The sequence below is a fragment of the Stegastes partitus genome, unplaced genomic scaffold (genome assembly GCF_000690725.1).
Source record: "Stegastes partitus isolate 25-593 unplaced genomic scaffold, Stegastes_partitus-1.0.2 Scaffold126, whole genome shotgun sequence".
NCBI classification, from domain to species: domain Eukaryota; kingdom Metazoa; phylum Chordata; class Actinopteri; family Pomacentridae; genus Stegastes; species Stegastes partitus.
In genome coordinates this window covers 9,208-27,376 of record NW_007577857.1, presented here as the reverse complement: position 1 = coordinate 27,376, position 18,169 = coordinate 9,208, and the positions used below count along the sequence as shown (strand labels likewise).

General features: G+C 43.2%; 1 protein-coding gene across 1 annotated transcript; it reads right to left on the bottom strand.

Moving 5' to 3' along the window:
- Positions 1-2,568: 2,568 nt before the first annotated feature.
- csrp2 (cysteine and glycine-rich protein 2) lies at positions 2,569-17,646 on the bottom strand. Its single transcript, XM_008278522.1, has 6 exons — positions 17,534-17,646; positions 15,569-15,693; positions 11,738-11,906; positions 9,578-9,707; positions 6,926-7,019; positions 2,569-2,838 (listed from the first exon to the last, which is right to left on the bottom strand). Exons 2-6 carry the CDS (start codon positions 15,678-15,680, stop codon positions 2,762-2,764), a joined length of 582 nt encoding a protein of 193 aa, XP_008276744.1. The 5' UTR covers positions 15,681-15,693; positions 17,534-17,646; the 3' UTR covers positions 2,569-2,761.
- Between the last annotated feature and the right edge of the window lie 523 nt (positions 17,647-18,169).

Sequence of the window (18,169 nt, the reverse complement as noted above, 5' to 3'; positions counted from 1 at the left end):
CTCCCTCCCCCTCCGCCTTCACCGCCACCTTTACTACTATTACTACTACTACTATTATTCTACATCATTACTGTACCGTCACCGCTACCCGACCCCTCCACCTCCTCTCTTCTCCCGAGCCCTTTGGACGGTGCGTTTTTGCTGCCAGGCCCGAACGGAGAGGAGAGAGGCCGACGGACGAGAGGAATTACCGAACGGAAAAAAGCTCTTGTGTTTGTACCGGAGACTGGGACGCTGCAGCGCCCGCGAAGAGGCAGCGTCGTTCTTCACCCTCCCCACTTTCTATCTTATTTATGGTGTCCCTGTCGATGTGCCCTGTATGTATTTGTGGTTTTCGATTGGTTCGGGAACTCCGCCGTTCCTGTGATTATTAACTGTGGTGGCCAGGGAAGCTAAAGGAAAGGTTTTTTTTTATTAGTTCCTAAGTATGATAGAAATAAGGGAATGTCTTTTCAAGGTCTTGATTTTGCACCGTGATGAGTTTTTTTTTTTTTTGGAGCTGATGAGGATTTGCCAACGTTGCTGAACTTATCAGAGGAGAGCGTTGGGTTGCAGGTGGAGCCGCTGAAGGAATCCCACTTCCTAGAATGGAAGCTGCATCCACTAAAGACACACGTTTAGTAGACATAGGAGTGTTTTTCATTGTCGTCGTCGTGCAGTATTAAGGCGTGCATCAAGTGGGACTCCTTCAGCGGTGTCCACTGTAAACACAACAGGAGATATCCTACAGACAATGTGATACAGGTATATTTATTTTAAAACTATTTATAGATAAAGTATGTTCTAGCGCCATCATTTTTACATTTCACATCATTTTAGCCGAGTAGGTTTTTATGAGGAAAAACTATTAAAGACGTACCTGTAGCTGTTGGAACTTTACCTATAAAACTCTATAGACAGGTACAGCGAGTGTATTTATTAACAGGAGTATAAGAGGAGCGCCACAGAAGGACAGTTTACAAGAAAGCTTCATTCCATGTACGTGTAATCTAGAAGCTGTAAAGTCTTATTTGTTTCGTGTGTCTTTTTTGTCTGCCTACAACATTGCACTGATCATGTATATTTTGTTTGTGAGTGTTTTCGTTTCGATTCGGCCGTTACTGAACAGAAGGCCCAGCGGCGGCGCTCGACAAACGGCGCTTCCGTCGTTTACAGAGAGGAGAAGGAGACGCGACCGCCTCCTTTCTGTCTGGACTCCAGTCGGCTACGCAGCAGCAGCAGCAGCAGGATGGACTGAGATGTAAAGAATGTGCATCTGTACATAAACACCATCTTTCTGTTTGTTTTTGTTTTTTCTTCTTCTTTTTTTTGTCAGTGTTAGTCGAAGGTGCTCCTGGAATTTTTTTTTTTTTTTTTTGAGTTTGGGGGATTCCTCCAACCAAACAGAAAGGAGAAACTCAACTGACTATACTCCAAGTGTATGACTGTAGCTTTTAGTGATGTCCGACACTGCTGTCTATAGGCATTTTAACCCTTAAATACCCCCCCTTCCCCTCCAAAAACGACCCCTTCCCCTTGCCAAGAAACTCCACTGCATGTACGATGCTTGGGACCGCTGGGCTCTCGCCGTCCCCCATCGTCGTTACCATGGCGACAGCCCAGCAAGCCACGTGTCTGTATATAGTGAATGTTAAGTATTTGCAAGTACTTTTCTGCATTACGTTCATTTGTCTGTTTTTTTTTTTTCTTTTCCTTTCTTTTTTAAAAAAAAAAAGAATTTGTTTCTTTCTCTCAAATCCAGTGTGTTTAGTGGAAGTTGTCCTTTCAGGTCGCCAGATTTCCAGTCGGGTCCTCCCGTGCAAGTGTGTAATATATTTGAATGTTCCATGCTTGTGGACTCTGTAGTCATCCAATCCAAAAAGGTTTTTTTCTTCTTTTTTTTTTGTTATTTCTACGTCATATATCGCTGGGTTTGTTATACCACTGGATGTACAAATTGTAAAGCAAAGACACTAGAGAACTAAGGCAGACGCCAATTTTTTTTTGTTTGTTTGTTCTGTTTTCTAAAAGCTGAAATGTGATCATGCAATAGTTTTAAGGATAGAGGGAGGTTATATTATACAAAAGGCCTCCGAAAGTTTGGGCCTCATGTTTGCATCGTCAGAAGGGGGACGGTTATGTCATCATTCCACGGTTCAGACCTCCATCCTACTAACCACTGATGTCACTGCTGCCCTACAAAGACGACACAGCAGCTACTTTTCGTGTGCTTTTGAGGCCAGACGTCACAACCTGGCCGTACATTTCATATCGGTAGCCACTTGTGTTCTAATAATGCCTTTTCAGTGACCCTAGGTAAAATGCGGGCTTTGTTTTTTTAGGGCAGAGTTCACCACTTCAGGCTCATCTAGGACATGAAGTCAAAGCAGTCCTCACTAGTTCTTCCAGCAGCCTAAAACGTCTCTCTTCTGTCTCCCCTCTCACCTCACCATGTGGGACAAATAAAAGAAGACAAGAAAAAAAAACAACAAAACAAAAAAAAGAAAGCACATAATCATCTCCAGTGCCTCTCTGCCCACCTTCAGACATCACTGTAACTCCGCTTCAGATGTAAACATATGGGCATGGTTCAGTTTTAATGGCTTTAATAATAAAATACAGTCAAATGTGAACACTTGGTCTGTTCATGTTTTTATTCGTATCAAGAGCACCTAGTTCAGAATAAAAACATACGAGGCAGGAAACACAAGGAGGGAGGCTGAGAAATGTTTATGTTGGGAAGAGGAACGTATAAAAGTGATTGTCGGCCGGATCCTGCTGATCACTGAGCGTGAACCAGAGCGCCGGCTCCTTGGCCGAAACCGAAGCCTTTGGGCCCGAAGTTCTTGGCGTAGCATGCTGTGGAAGAAAAGAAGAAATATTAACACGACTTATTCTTGCATTATTCATCTAAAACTTGACGCTGTGAGGTGATGTCAGGAAACCTCAGCGCAGCAGGCTGTGGATTATGACCAGTCACAACATGTTTGAAAGAAATATTCAAATCACTGCAGTCCTGGATACAGAAGCAACACCTACAAGCAGATATCTATTGTGCGGTAAGAGTTGCCTATTTACACATTCAGCACATTTGGTTTCTTCCAGCTCCACCATATTTACCAGCTTATCTGTCTGCCATGTGGAGCTGAGCAGGAGGAGTTTTCTCTGATAACAGAATGTCTCCTTATTATGTCTGTCCTGGCAGGTGGCAGAAAACTGAAGTCATTTCCATAAAGCTGCTAAAATGTCCTATAAAAGTGGAGAAAACTGCAGAGTTGTTGATAACTGACTGTAAAAGACACACTCTCCACATGAAAATATTGATTCTGCTACAGTTTTGACAGGATTATTGCATTTGGAGCTCTGAAAACCAGGTGATGTCAAGATGAACTGCAGCTGAGGCGTGTGCTAGAATGTAAGACTTGTGTTAATGGGCACGATGAGCCAAAAGTCAAGGTGATGAAGGCGGCTCTGTTTTAACCTGCTAGATGGTTACTGATGCTGGGAGGAGGTTGTGTTCAGGGTGTGTCAGAAAAGTTCCAGGACTGGTGTCACAAAAGATATATTTATAACCCAGACTAGGAGTTTTCCCCTTCAGACGATCAACCAGCACGTCTACAAAGAGATCCTGCGGCGTTTGCTTCGTTCAGAAGAGGCAGAGTTGTGGCAGGACCAGTGGAGGCTGCTTCACCATGACAACGCCCTGAGCATCCGACGGTTCCTGGCTGAGAAGAACATCTCCGTCCTGGAGCAACCTCCCTACTCACCCCACCTGGCTCTGTGGGGTTGTTTCCTCTTCCCCAAACTCAAGGGGGTCATCAAGGAGACCTGTTTAGAAGACGAGGACGACATCAAGATGGCTGTGACGACAGAGATGTGAGGATCCTGGAAGAATCCTTCCAGGAGTGCATGGCGCCGTGGCAGAGAAGGCTGAGGAAGTGTGTTAGACTCCAGAGGGGTTACTGGGAAGGAGAAAACTTGTAGCTTGGATTTGAAATCTATCTTTTGTGACGGCAGTCCTGAAACTTTTCTGACACACCTCATAGGATTTAAATCAGCTGTAAGAAGTGACATCCTTTTACCAGTTCCTTTCCTCACCATATTCTCCTGAAGTGTCACAGATTCTCACCTTAGGGAATATGTTACATCTACAGACCTGCTGAGTTATACGTCAGTGATCCAACTGAACGAAGCCGTGCTGTTTGGAGCACAGAAACCTGCATGCATTCTGATCTACACTGCTGCTGGTACTGTAATACATTAGAAAATGGATGAATCTATTGCTATTTACTCTGATTTGGTCAGAAAATAAAGTGATTTCCTTGCATCCTTCATCCTGGGATGGTGGCAAATCTAGATGTACCTCATTTTAGGAGTTCTGATGTGCAGCTGTCACATTAAGAATAAGCAGCCGGCATTTACAGAGCGGTGAAATAACTATATTAACCTTTATTGTCTCTGATTGATGCACATTATAACTGAGGTTTTAGGGTTTGTGAAGCCAGCTAATGCAAAAGGAAGAGCAAGTTTCACTTTAATCTGACGTCACTGGTTGTCTGGTTATATACGCATACAGCTGGTCGTGTCTTTACACTCATGTCAAAAGGCTATTTCACTGCAGGCACTCAGACTCACGCAACTGTTGTCAGTGACTCCATGTTACTATTATATTTGAAAATGATGGAAATTTCACAGCAGACACTTGGTGAAGAGTGCGACAGTGAGGTAGCATGTATAATACCAGGAACCTGAAACTGTGGCAGCGAAATGGAATCCTGTGATCATTTATTTCACCAGACGCTCGTGCTTTCGCCACTGAAACATGTAATAATGTCCCATTAGAAAGCCCTAATGACAACTCACCCATTTTCTTGCTGCCTTGCAATTCTAGGTCTAATCAGCCAAAATAGAAAACACCCGTGTGTGTGTGTGTGTGTGTGTGTGTGTGTGTGTGTGTGTGTGTGTGTGTGTGTGTGTGTGTGTGTAGGTCCTGCATCTCACATCAGCACATTGAGTTTAAAACAACCTCACTACTGGGGTTGTGGTAAAACATTGAGGTGCAACACAGGAACCGTCTGTGTATCATTCCTGGATTTTTTTTAGATAAGTTCAGTTTGGATGTTGCTGATCTCTGCACCACGAACGTGATGCATCAGGTCTACGTCTGATGAGACACAGTAACGACCTCCAGATGTTGCCTTAACAGAGACAGGATCTCTCTGTTAGAGGACAGTGAGCGGTCTGAGACAAAGCCACTGATTGATGGCAGCAGCGGAGTTCGGCCTGTTTGGTTTTCGAGCTGAGACGCAACATTCCTGCTCATCAGCACAAGGTTTCATTATGACATTCAGCAAACATCCATCTGCTGACGTCCGTGTGTGTGTGTGTGTTTATGCTTGTTTCTACGCCTGCCCTGTGTGCACCGGTGTGTGAATGTCCTCTGTTTAGCAAAAACCATCCGGTCTCATTGTGCTGATGAGGAGCGAGGACTCATTGTGGAGGTTGGGCTGCAGATGTTCTGCAGATGCAGCTGGACATGGCTGGTGTCTTCCAGCCAAACCAACGCATCTAACATGAAGTAACTCCAGCAGCCTGTGTACACGGCGTCATTCACAGGTTTGTTACATAACACCCAGTCCATCCAGTTCTACTTTTGCTGATAACTGTCAAGAGCGACTGGAGCGGTCGGTTCACTGCATGGGAACAATTAGCTGCTGTTCCAGTATTTGTGAATAACTAGTTAATCATTTTCAGGAGCAGGCATCATCATTAATGCCAGTCACAAGACTAACAGCAGAGACAGTCTCGTCCTAAAAGCTGTAAACGTGACCTGTCTGAATCATGTATGTAAATGTAATCTTCTGTCTGGTTTGACTAGACACAGCCCCTTCCTGGTATGCTGCCTGTTGCATGATCTCTGCTTTGGATGACGTCTTTCAGCTGTCTGTGTTGTTTGTTAAGTCTAAACCAGCATGGGAGGGTTTGTCGAGATGGTTTCTAAAGGTTGTCTTTGGGTAATTACGAATGAACGAGAGCTTTACTGAGATTAACAGCTGGCAGCTCTGTGCTCACCACCATGTTATCAGACATTCTGTAATAATCACTCTAGTTTAGCAAGTTAGCATCTTTACATTTGCTAAATAAATAGAGCTAAGTAATAACACACAGGAGTAGTGTTGTGTGGATCGGTTTGAGCCACTCGTTGGTTTCCCTCACAGAGGCTGTGGACCAGGTATTCTTTCAAGGGACAGCCACCGTAGCAGACCATCAGGAGACATTTACTGAATCTGGCAAAAGGTGTGTTGGATTTAAATGACTGACTCTGGCTTTAAGGGCTCACCTAAAGGGGATTTCCATTCATCCTGAAGGGGATGTAAATGTCTTTACCAAATGTCATGACAATCTAACATTTCCACCCCTAAAGCCACAGTGCTAACGCTGCTGGTGCCACTTAGTCGTCACGGATCAATCTTCCTGCTCACAGATTTGAAAATGTGTCCAAACAAACCTCAATCCATTTTCTTCAACAAAGCAACAGAAGTCCACATGTTCCCTGATGAGCCTGACCTTTTCATAGCTGCGGTGGGTATCAATCCATCACATAGGTTCAGTTTCTGATGCTCAACTCTTACATGTCAGATGCTCTTTACCTTGTACATGCAGTGCCATTTTGTCACAGTATTCTAAACTTACAACCTAATCATGGATGTTGATTTGCTTCAGAAGATTTCCTGCTGCTGGATCCCTCCGCAGCAGATTCTGCACGGTGGATTTATTCCACTCTTGCATTGCCAACAAGTGTGTTGGTAAAAACAAATGTTTTCTCCGTGTTGTTACTGACTGGCTGTGTAGTCTTTGTAATGACAGTAATCCACCAGAAAACCGACGCAGCATCACAATCATTCTCCCGTAATGTGGCGATAAAACATATTTCCTTTGGTCTCACCTTTGCAGTAGATTTCTCCGTCTTTCTCGGTCTGGGTGGTCGACTCCAGGCTCTTTCCACATTTTGCACAGCGGAAACAGTTCTTATGCCACGGCTACGAAGAGAAGCAGAGAGAATTTAAATGTCATACCTGCTGTGGCAGCAGTTCATGTCTGTCCTTGTGCTTTTATGCTCTGTCTTGCCTGAATTGTTAGACTTGTACGGCGCTGAAACAACAGTGACTCCAGACCTTTTTTCTTTTAGTCTACAGATAATAATTGCAGAGGTTCCTTGGATCATATATCATCATTTCCTTCATTAAATCCCATCAAAGCTACTCAGATTTCCCACAGCCCGAGGCCTTTCCTAATGTCTTCATTATACAGAAAATTACAGGTCATGCTTTAGCCTATGAGTGGAGTCTTTCCTCCCATGAGGAAGCACATCAACAGCTCTCTGTCTCATGACGTCACCTGCTATAAATCAGCTCATGTATATCCATACAGCGATCAGCGACGGGAAACGGTCCACTCCCATTTTTAGAAGAAACAAAAACCCTCTGAACACAAATCTTTTCCTCCTCTGCGGACAGATTTTCATGTGAGCAGCTGCTCTGAGACTCATTGATTTTCTTCTTCCGCACAAAACATCCTGCCAATACATCTCAAGAATGTAGACTTCATCTACTGTAAATCAGCACGTCAACAACATCTGCCAGAGCCCCGGTATCCACGCAGCCTTATGAGATTAACGCCAGCTGTTAGGAAGCTCCCATCCAAGCTTTATGGAACGGCTTCAGTCACAAACAGGATTTGTGTTCTCTCATTAGCAGGGACCAAACCTCCTGCATGTGCTTCAGCACTGTGAAAGCCACGAGTGATCAATCTGGTTCAACAAGTTTCTCCGCTGTGGTTGTGATATAGATGTTGTTCTGGGATGACGATCAAGAAACCAACAAAGGCTTGATCTCTTCTGAGGCTGGTCATGCTAAGACTGTACGATGAATGCATTCCACGCACTAGACACATTAATTATAAGTGCATGAATTATTTTAAACTGGCTTAAGGTCTGTGCAACAGACGTCATTACATTAGTGTAAACAAGACAAACCAGAATAGAAAAGCAGGAGGACTGTCTGTGGCATACGATCAGATTCCCAGACACACAGCTGAGTTTTGGACTCTACGTCAGCGTTGTCATGACAACAAATGAATTCTCAAATCACCCAAGTGTCATAATTTTTGCAACTTGGCTAAACCAGTGAAAGCTGAATAGCTAACTTGGCTAATACTCTGGCAGATGCCTCAATTTACAAGTAATTTCTTAAGGCTGAAACACATCCTTCTGGCTTCATGCGGCCACATTTATTATATCCAGCACTTGGAGATGAACAATGATCCAAAACTGTGTGATGTCGAAATAATGATCATCCATTAATCATCGTGCATCTACGGTTTTGCCACCACTGACAAATAAAACACCAAAATCCCTTCTCTTAGTCCGATCTTTAACTGATCTGGACCATAATTCATCTGTGGACGAGCGAAAGCAGAGTTCATGATTACATCAATACACTCATGACTTCTTAAGAGTTAGAACTGAAGACTATTTGGCTTATTAGAAATTAAAGTGAGCAGTGACTAAGGTATGTTTATACAGTTCTAGTTAATGATCCAAACAGATACTTGGACAAAAACACAAGAAGTTGAAGTCCATACACCGCTTAATCCTCTCTAGGGTCATGGGGGGCTGGAGTCTATCCCAGCTGACTCAGGGTGAAGGCAGGTTCACCTGGACAGGTCACCAGTCTATCACAGGGCTACACTTAGAGACAGACAACCAAGCACACTCACATTCACACCTACAGACAATTTAGAATCACCAATTAACCTCAACATGTTTTTGGATTGTGGGAGGAAGCTGGAGAACCCGGAGAGAACCCACACTGCACGGGGAGAACATGGAGACTCCACGCAGAAAGATCCTGGGTGACCTAACTGGGACGCGAACCGGCGACCTTCTTGCTGCGAGGCAATGGTGCTAACCACCGAGCACCTTGCAGCCCAAGAAGGTGAAATGATTCCTTTAAAATTCAGATATATTAAAACCTGTAAGAGGCGCTTGCTGTTTTTCCTTCTCTAAGTGGAGCCCTTGTTTCCCTGATTCTCCACAACAAGGTGGCAAGTGTGAAGTTTAGTGTGAACTTATTGAGCCACATAGCTGCATATATGGGACATCCATGGGTTGATGTAGAGTGGAATCACCAAACCGAAAGGATAAACAACTTAGCAATCCAAAATGTGTTCTTACGCAGAGCTTAGAAACGATCTATAAAGCATTATTTCACGGTGTATCATTAATGAAGCTGTTAGTACCATTTATAAGCTGTTGACAAAGGGTGCCGACATCTACATGTTCTTTGTTTTTAGCTCTTACATGTAAAAATGTGTCATTTGTTAACTGAAATAAACGACCATTTGGACTGTTTGATCAACACAAGCAATATGAGGGCATTCTCTGAGAGATTGCAATGGACATATTTCAATACTTTTAAACACTATTCTATCAATTATACTGCATAATAAATTATTAAGATGAAAAGAATGATCAGCTGTCGTACAACAACAGTGTGAAGGTCTGTGGCGTGAAACATGCTTCAGGTAAAACTCTCACCTTCCCTGCACCCATGATCTTCTCAGCTGCATAGACAGAGTCTCCACACCGAGCACATTTCTCCGATCCGCCAAACTTCTGGGCAAATTTGGACGGGTTGGGGTTGGTGGTGGGTCTGTGAGTCTGAGTCCTTAAGGGGACAAATAATAAAAATAAAACAGTTCCTGAAAACAGTTCATAGAAAAACCACGTGTATGTCTCAGTCATTTTGATCCAGTACAGACTTGAGTATATATCAACTAAAAGTTCTGAGAGTCTCTGAATATAATCATGAACAGGGTTTTCATTCAGCGGTGAAAATCAATAGATAACTGCAGGAACTTGACTTTAAAGTTGTCAGTTTTAGCTTTCTCATGCAAAACTAAGCTGTAACATTCTCAGGTTACAGCAGGTTCTTTCTGTTCTTAAGAAAACATTTACCAGTGTTGAACCAAGTCCCAAAACATCCGTAGTAATCAGTACCAACAGTGCATGATTTAGTTCAGTGTTATTTAAAGATTAATTCACGTCTTAATCAATACATACACAAAGAGACAACTTAACAAAATATTGTCAAAATGTAAAAATCTATTCTCAGTGCTGGGAAACGGAGAAGGGCACCCCGGGGCCTCGGAGCAGTGCTTATCGAAGGGTGACTGCCAGCTCCAGTGGCCCCTGAAAGAAGCCCTTTGTGGTGGAGGACAGAGAGCAGGGTGAGCCGGACCCTTCTGGTTACATAAGCAACTCTTTCATAACTTTAACCACCTGACGTCTGGGGCAGCGTAAACACTCTGGGTGCACCAAGTGTTGTTGTTTTGGGTGGGTTTACGTCGCGCACAAGGTTCTCAGATATCTAAACGGTTGTAGTTTGACAATCCGAGGGTCCAGAAAGCGGACCCGTTCCAGTCCAGCAGGCTGGAAGCCCGTTGGAAAGCGATGATCCTGATCTGTTAGGTTATGCATTTTACTCTTAATCATTACTCTGAATCTAAGACTTTGCCTTTTTCCCTCTTGGTTCTATGCTGCTCACCAAACCAGCTGCTTTAGCCAATCTGGATTTGATAAAGAGGCAGACCGTTTGCCAATATTCCCGTCAAGGTTTCTTTCCTCTTTCATAGCTTTGTGGTTTCAGCAGTGAGGAACAGAAAACGATGGTGAACAGAGCAGAGGGTTATATACACAGCTTTGAAACCGTTAAACTCGTGCCTTATGTGTCTGGTGTGCTGAAATGTCCGACATGCTGCAGGGTTTCTGATCTAATCTGTGACTGACATCTGACAAATAAGATTACAGATAAAGGTCATTATTTACACTCACAAACCACATAGGTGTTTACTCTCTTGCTCTGGACCCCTGATCTCCTGGAGGTGGTTGGAGAGGCCTAAAACTAGGTTGCAATAAAAGCGTAGTTACAGGGCAGCCTCTCAAACCACTGGGCCACCCAGCAGTTACCTAGATAAACCCACCTACTGGAATACGGCATCATGCTGTTTTCTGTCTGACGCTGCTATGCTGGTGGAGGAGAAAAACAACAACCATTTTGATTTGCATGTGAAGTACTTTCTGCATTTGGGGACTACTTCAAGTTCGGAGCTCTGAAAATAAAGCCGTGTAGAGACATTAGCTCTGTCACGGTCAGCTGCCGCGACTAATAAACATCATTGCACATAATGCGCCGCTGAAATCAGTGGCCTCTGTGACCTCGCTGCAGCTCTTGTGTAACTGTGTCTACTCAATGATCCTTTATTGAGACTTTTCGAGATCTCATTTGTCTTGTAGTGAAGCTCTAAAAATGTAAAACCGAGTTGAATTTAAAGTAGTTTTATGGTTACTGGCAGCACCGCAGGGACTTTACCGTTCAACTGGTTCTAAATTTGTACATCTTTACACCCTTTCCTCTCCACTCCCATAAGATGAAAACACTGCAGAGCTTCAAAGAACAGACGAGGACAGCAAGAACCCTGAACAGCAGCTCATACAGTAAATATGAGTGACAGCACTGATGTCATCGCATACGGTGTCATGAGGTCCAGCTGTGACTTATGTTAGTCATGATTCATAGCTTAACACGGAACCAAAGCTTATTAAATGGACACTTGATCACCATTAGCTACAGTGACACGAAGTACTTCACAGATTCGTGCGTCTCACTGACATGTGCAGCGACTCAGCCCAGCTTACTGTTCGGGTTTGATTCCAAGTCGCTCTCCTCGGTCCATGTTGAGTGTTCCCGCTCCCTGTCCGTAGCCATAGCCTTTAGGGCCGTACTTCTTCCCGTAGCACGACTTGCAGTAGATCTCCTGGTCATGAATAGCCAGTGTGGTGCTGTCTAAACCCTTCCTGCAGACCACTGATGGAAGACAGAGAGGGAGAGTTCTACTGGACCAGTGATGCTGTGAAATCATTGACTTACCCAAGAACATGTACGTATACCTGCAGCATAAACTTTGCTGGAAAGACACTGGAAAGAGCAAAGCAGGTGGCATGAAAGGCAACGACTGAAATAATCCCAGTTAAAGGGGAGGGCTGAAAAGTTCTGGAGTTCAAGAAGAACATTCAGATGAGCTAGAACATTACAGGAGTTTAAATGTCAGCTAAAGTGCCAAGAAGGAATGTATTTAGATAGGTCATTTAAAGTGTTAGCTGAACCCTAAGTGCTGAAAGGAGATCTGTGTGTGTGAACCATTAATCTGTGGTGCTGACAAGAACTGAAGTTTTGTTGTTGTTCTTTAAAGGCTGGTGTGCAGTTGTTATTACTTCTGGTTGGAGTTTGCATGTTCTTTGTGCAGGATTTCCCTCTTCTTGCTCTCAGAAGACATGCAGGTAGGTTAATTAGGGATTCTAAATTGTCCATGCGTGAGTGGGAACATGTGTGGTTGCCTCTCTTTGTGTTAAAGTTATCTTCAGCCTATTAACTGAACTCAACTGAGTCTTCAAACCCTTTCAGGTTACAAGTCTTCTTCTGTGACAAAAACAAAACAAACAAAAAAACTCCTTGAACTCTACAAGATCCTTCAACTTCCAGTGTTCACACACAATTCATTCTAGTTGTTTTCAGTCTTTACACCTCTGCCGACACCCTCATTGCTCAATTTGTCACCTAAGATTTCAACTAAATGCAGTGTCTACATGTAAAGCTGCACTCTGGTTTTACCTTAACTATCATTTTAAAGAGCGTTATATGAAACACCATATGGACAGGTTAACAAAGTCAAAAAAAAGTATTTCAAATGTCTCAAACTGCATTTTTTCTACAGTTTTGACTTTTTCATTTTGACTGTACACAGTGAACATGAACTGTCTGGCTGTGGCGTATCCCACACATCCCCAAGACATTTCAGAAGATGCCATCCTTCATTTTTAATCTCAAATGCAACAAGCATCATCTTTTTCTGTCTATCATCTATGCCTCCTTTCTTATTTCTTAACTAAATAAATGTTCAGTTTCTGCCATTTCTACCCCCATCGTCATCATCATACAGAAGCTGTTGAAGATTTCTGGCAGGTTTTTTACTGCGTAAAGAATGTTTTGTCTGAAAAAAAACAAAAGCACTGCAGCTGCTTAAGACTGCCCACTTATGCACATGCTGGCTCTTGGGATTACTTGAATTCTTCACACAATGGCTTTCACTGTGGGACTGTCTGATACTGGTTTAAAATTTCACACAACCGGCAGGAAAAAATGTCTCCATTCATGTCTCTGATCCCTCAGCCAAGACTCAAAATGAGAGCTGTTAGCAGCTCCTTAGATGACTTCTGTACGTCCCCTCAAAAGTCTCCTAAATCCTGACACGTCCTCATCCACCTTTGTGGCAACTGTTGTGGTTTATTTGCTATTTCTCTCCACTAACATCATTAATCTTCATGCGTTGCCACAGGCACTGAGTGTAAACTAATATCAAAGCCAAAGTGACAGATGCGGTACACAGAGTCACATGAGGTTCGACTGTGTGGCTTCTCTGTCGGCATAAAGCTGCCTTTCATACACAGACATTAAAAGAGGTGAATGTCAAAGAATGTCAAACTGAGAAACTGGAGGAAAGGGCGAAGGATCCAAAGACACTAAGTCCCCTTGCTCATCATCTTCTATGTGGGAGAGTGAGACAAAGCCGCCTTTGTAACTGAGCCGCTCGAAAAAATAAACTCATCTTTTGTGGCTCCGATTGTTTTGGTCTTCTCTTGATAGCAGCTAAATGAAATCCTGGTCCGTGTGCAAGCTCCTCACTGGAACATCTTCGCTGACATTTCAAGGATCATGGTTCAGGATCAGGACAAGCCGCCCACCCGGACAACAAACTGACAATAATGCAGTGTGAACTCAACAAGCAGTGACCAGTGCTAGAAATGTCAGTACGAGCTCTCTTTGATGAGCCGAGGAGGTGAAAATCAGTTCAAGAGCTTCTCCTGACTCGGTGGTTTCTGTGCCTGATCTCACACGGCTCTTAAGATTTGGATTCCACATAGTAAATAATATGTGCAAGATGATGCAATATCTGCAGCTGGCAGGCCTGACATTTCTGTATTTATTGTAAAAGCTATTAAAATATGCCAGCAGGTTTTCCCTGCATAGTGGAATTATAGATGCTCCCTCCATAAAGAGGGAAAATCACCTTGAATGAAAACTGAGAATAAAAATTGGTTTTGCTAATTCAGGTTTCACTGTGGGGCTGCATGGTGGCGCATTTGGTAGCACTGTTTCCTCGCCGGTTTGAGGACACCAGGATCTTTCTGCGTAGAGTCTCCATGTTCTCCCCGTGCAGCGTGGGTTCTCTCCGGGTTCTCCAGCTTCCTCCCACACAGTCCAGGAGCATGTTGAGGTTAATTGGTGATTCTAAATTGTCCGTAGGTGTGAATGTGAGTGTGCTTGGTTGTCTGTCTCTAAGTGTAGCCCTGTGATAGACTGGTTACCTGTCCAGGTGAACATGTCTTCACCCTGAGTCAGCTGGGATAGACTCCAGCCCCCCATGACCCTGGTGAGGATTAAGTGGTGTATAGATAATGGATGGATGGATGGATGGATGTTTCACTTTCTCAAGCATAATGGACATTTTACGCTTTAGAAAATCTTGGAAAGGCCAAGATTTCTGTCAAATAAGGTCACACAGACATGGCTGCTCACTGCTTAGTGGCTCCTCAAAGAACCGTTCTGCACAACCCGTCCGACTAAAACGTCTCATTTGTTTATAACCAGCTACTTCCAAGCAAACAGACAACAAATGTGATTGTTAAAGTGTTGGTGGACGAATTCATCTGAACTTTAAGAGTTGACCTTTTCAGTACAACAAGTTCAGTGTCCTGACATTTTTATTAAATGTTTTATATAAACCTCAGATGTCACAGCTTCTTTTAACGAGAGTTTTAAGAACAGCCTTTGACGCAACTACAACACCACATGATAACAACATCATTATAAAACAGACACTCCAGCCAGTGAATGCTGCACTTTTATAACTTTTAACAACATGTATAATTCTCCTCCGTTACCAACACGCACATGAACCACTGATGTGAAGTTATTGTTATCTGTTAGGAGTCTGAGTGCACAGCAGATTGATGTAGATGTATTCCATGCATTCAGCATACGCACCGCTGCAGCGGTCGTAAAGACTGAATTTTAGGCTGCACATGGACATCTGTAAAGTCTGATATTCACGTACTTTGGCAGATGACAAAATTTATGTCACTTGGCGGACTACTCGCAAATGTGGGAAGTCTAACACTGTTCTTAGGCTCTTGCATGGGGCGACCACAGGACCAGATACTTCAAATAAAACAGGTGCCGCGACCATGAGTCCGTGGTAAATAAACGCTCGCATTCTTCAGACTCTTTGAACTCATACTGAGGATTATTTAGAGCCACAGAAGACATCATCTGTTTTCACAAGCTGACCAGTATTTCCTGTCCCTTGACACATAAAATCCATTTAGTCCCACTTTAACAAATAACTACCATTTAAAATCACTATCTGTGTTTTGAAATATCTCAGGTGTGGGTGTTAGACGTGTACTTACTGCAGAGGAAACAGCATTTGTGGAAACTCTTCCCATCACACTGCACCTCCTCGGCGTGGTAAACCGTTCCACGGCACGCTGCACACTTGTTGCCTCCTCCCCAGTTTGGCATTGTGTATTTGTTTCTAGAAAGAAGATGGAGATGATGTGAGTCTTTCCTCCTCTTTTTGCTTCGACATGTCCTCATCCAAACATTGGGAAAAATGCTGTTCTGTCCTATTTAACAAAAAGGAAGTCCAGCAACACTCTCCTTCATTAATACCCATTTCATACACATGAGGAGGATGCACCAGACGGAAATGGGCGTCCTGCTCATGATTAATTGTTGGTGTAACATCATTAAGGTTTATAGTTGCCGTAATATCTGCAGAACTTCTCATCACATATGAGAACCGAAAACCACAGACCTCAGCTGCCGCCAAGCACAAACAAGGTCAGCCTAAACAACAGGGCACACTAATACCCAGAGGAATGTAGTGGGACGCCGTGCCGTAAGGCTTTTGTTGTCTGACGTGCTGTGGCTGTAGGATACGAAAAACAAACTGGGCAGAGGAAGTGTGAGCGTGAAGTAAACACTGTTTTGTTACCGCACAGAGCCCAGAGCACGTACTCAGTCCCTCCCTGACTCACATGTACATCTGCCTACAATCGCAGACTCACTCCCAGTTTCAAAATGTGTCAGGAGGGCGTCGATGTGCCTCCGAAAGAGAGAAATTTCACCGCAAAGCAAGTCTGCAGTGAGATCATACTTTGGAGACTAAAATTAAAAGGTGCTGTGACTGTTAATTAATTGAAAAGAAAACATAACGCACCAGAAACCATCAATCTTGCCTTTTACTCAGGGGTCCTCCCAGTTGGATTAGAGACTGCAGAACAGGCCTGAGCATGAAGGGGGATCAAAAGACCACAAAACATCACCCTTAAATTTTCCTCAGCGGCCGGGTGTGATGAGACGGTCGCTGCTGAAGTGTGCAGACCAACAAGTCGTCTGATGCGCACTTTGATGAGGAGGTTTTTTTTTTAGCTTGCCTGACCGCAGTCCATTTTCAGGGACAAATCTTATTCCGGAGTCAGTATTTGTCCCCACAAAAGAATCCTAAACAGCTCTGAGATCATTGTTGGACACTGAAATGTTCCAGGACTAATGAAACCTTGTTATCACTGAACTCTCACTGACTGGACCTTTTCAATTTCCCAACTCTGGAATTCATGACAGTCTTTATATGAACCTGGAATCAGAATTTCATTCAAGTACATTTATTTTTTCCAGGCACTTGTCACACATATGATTGTCCAGACACACTGTTCCTCACTCATCTCACCAAACAGTCTTGAAGCTATAGACAATGCCGGCCCAGGTGTCATAGCTGTATGTAATTAATCCATCTATGTTCAGGAATATGAAGAGTTCATTTGCAAAAACAGATCTTCACAAACCTTCAGAAAACCATCTTCTCCATCGTCTACCTGAGACAACATCAACCAAACTTAAGTTATCTCTGTTGTTGTCATTTCTACTGAGTCAGATCCACTTCACTTCAGTATGATTTGATATTATCTCAAGCAAACAACAACAAAAACAAGTTGCAGATGAACTCTTCATGTATAAAAGAGGTGAACTTCTCCTGTCCCTGGTTGTAATTTATAAAGTTTGTCAGTTATTATGGGACATTTCTGTTCTGTTTTCAATAAAACTGCCCAAAATACACCAATGTATTTCAGTTATTACTAAAACAATTAGCAATAAATCAGAAAAAAAAGTTGATTTATCAAGAACCTGCCGCTAAAAGTTTCCCAGCAGCTCCTTAAAACAAGAAACACATTGGCTCTAAATCAGATAATGCACACAGCAACAGGACAAACTCAATTTATATCAATAATTTGAAGTATTCAACCTGTTTATCTTGTCAGTAAAAAAGTCAGAAATGTAGAGAATTCAAAATAAATAAAAATAAAACAACTGACCTTGAAGGTGAAGCAGCAGACGGGCTCCAGATGTGAGGATGGCAGAGCTCCAGCTCAGCGTTAACGGTGAATCCAGAAGCTTCCTCCGCAGCGCACTTTGCTCCACTGCCGCTGCGATGCCACATACTCTGAATATTTACGGCTCCAGTGGAAGGAGGCGTCGAGGGGGCGTGAACTCAACACTGCTGCCTTCAGGTGCAGTCGGAAAAATCACGATTATGTTTGTATTAAAAGTACGCGTAGAAAGAGACGACAGTGGGCCGCTGCAGCACACCTGGACACCAGGAGAAATCAGTCACTGGTATTTATAGCATAGATTTTTAGCCTTCCAGTAGGGACACAAGACTGACAGATCTGCTTTGCAAGTTTAGACACTGAGGTTAAGGTCCTACAGCCTTGTTTTTAATGTCAACATGTGAATAATTTAGTAGTAACAATTAAAACCTCACAAAATTATCTAAAATTCAGCTTACTGAAATAAAAATGAAGACCTACAGAATTATTAAGAAAGTGAGATACTTTGCCCAGAGCAGCGTCTGTCTGTTTCTGTGGAGATGCTTTGATGGAGATTAGTTTGACTAATTTGAGCATCAAGGCTAAGATCACACAGTAATGTTAATTTTGGAGATGATTCTG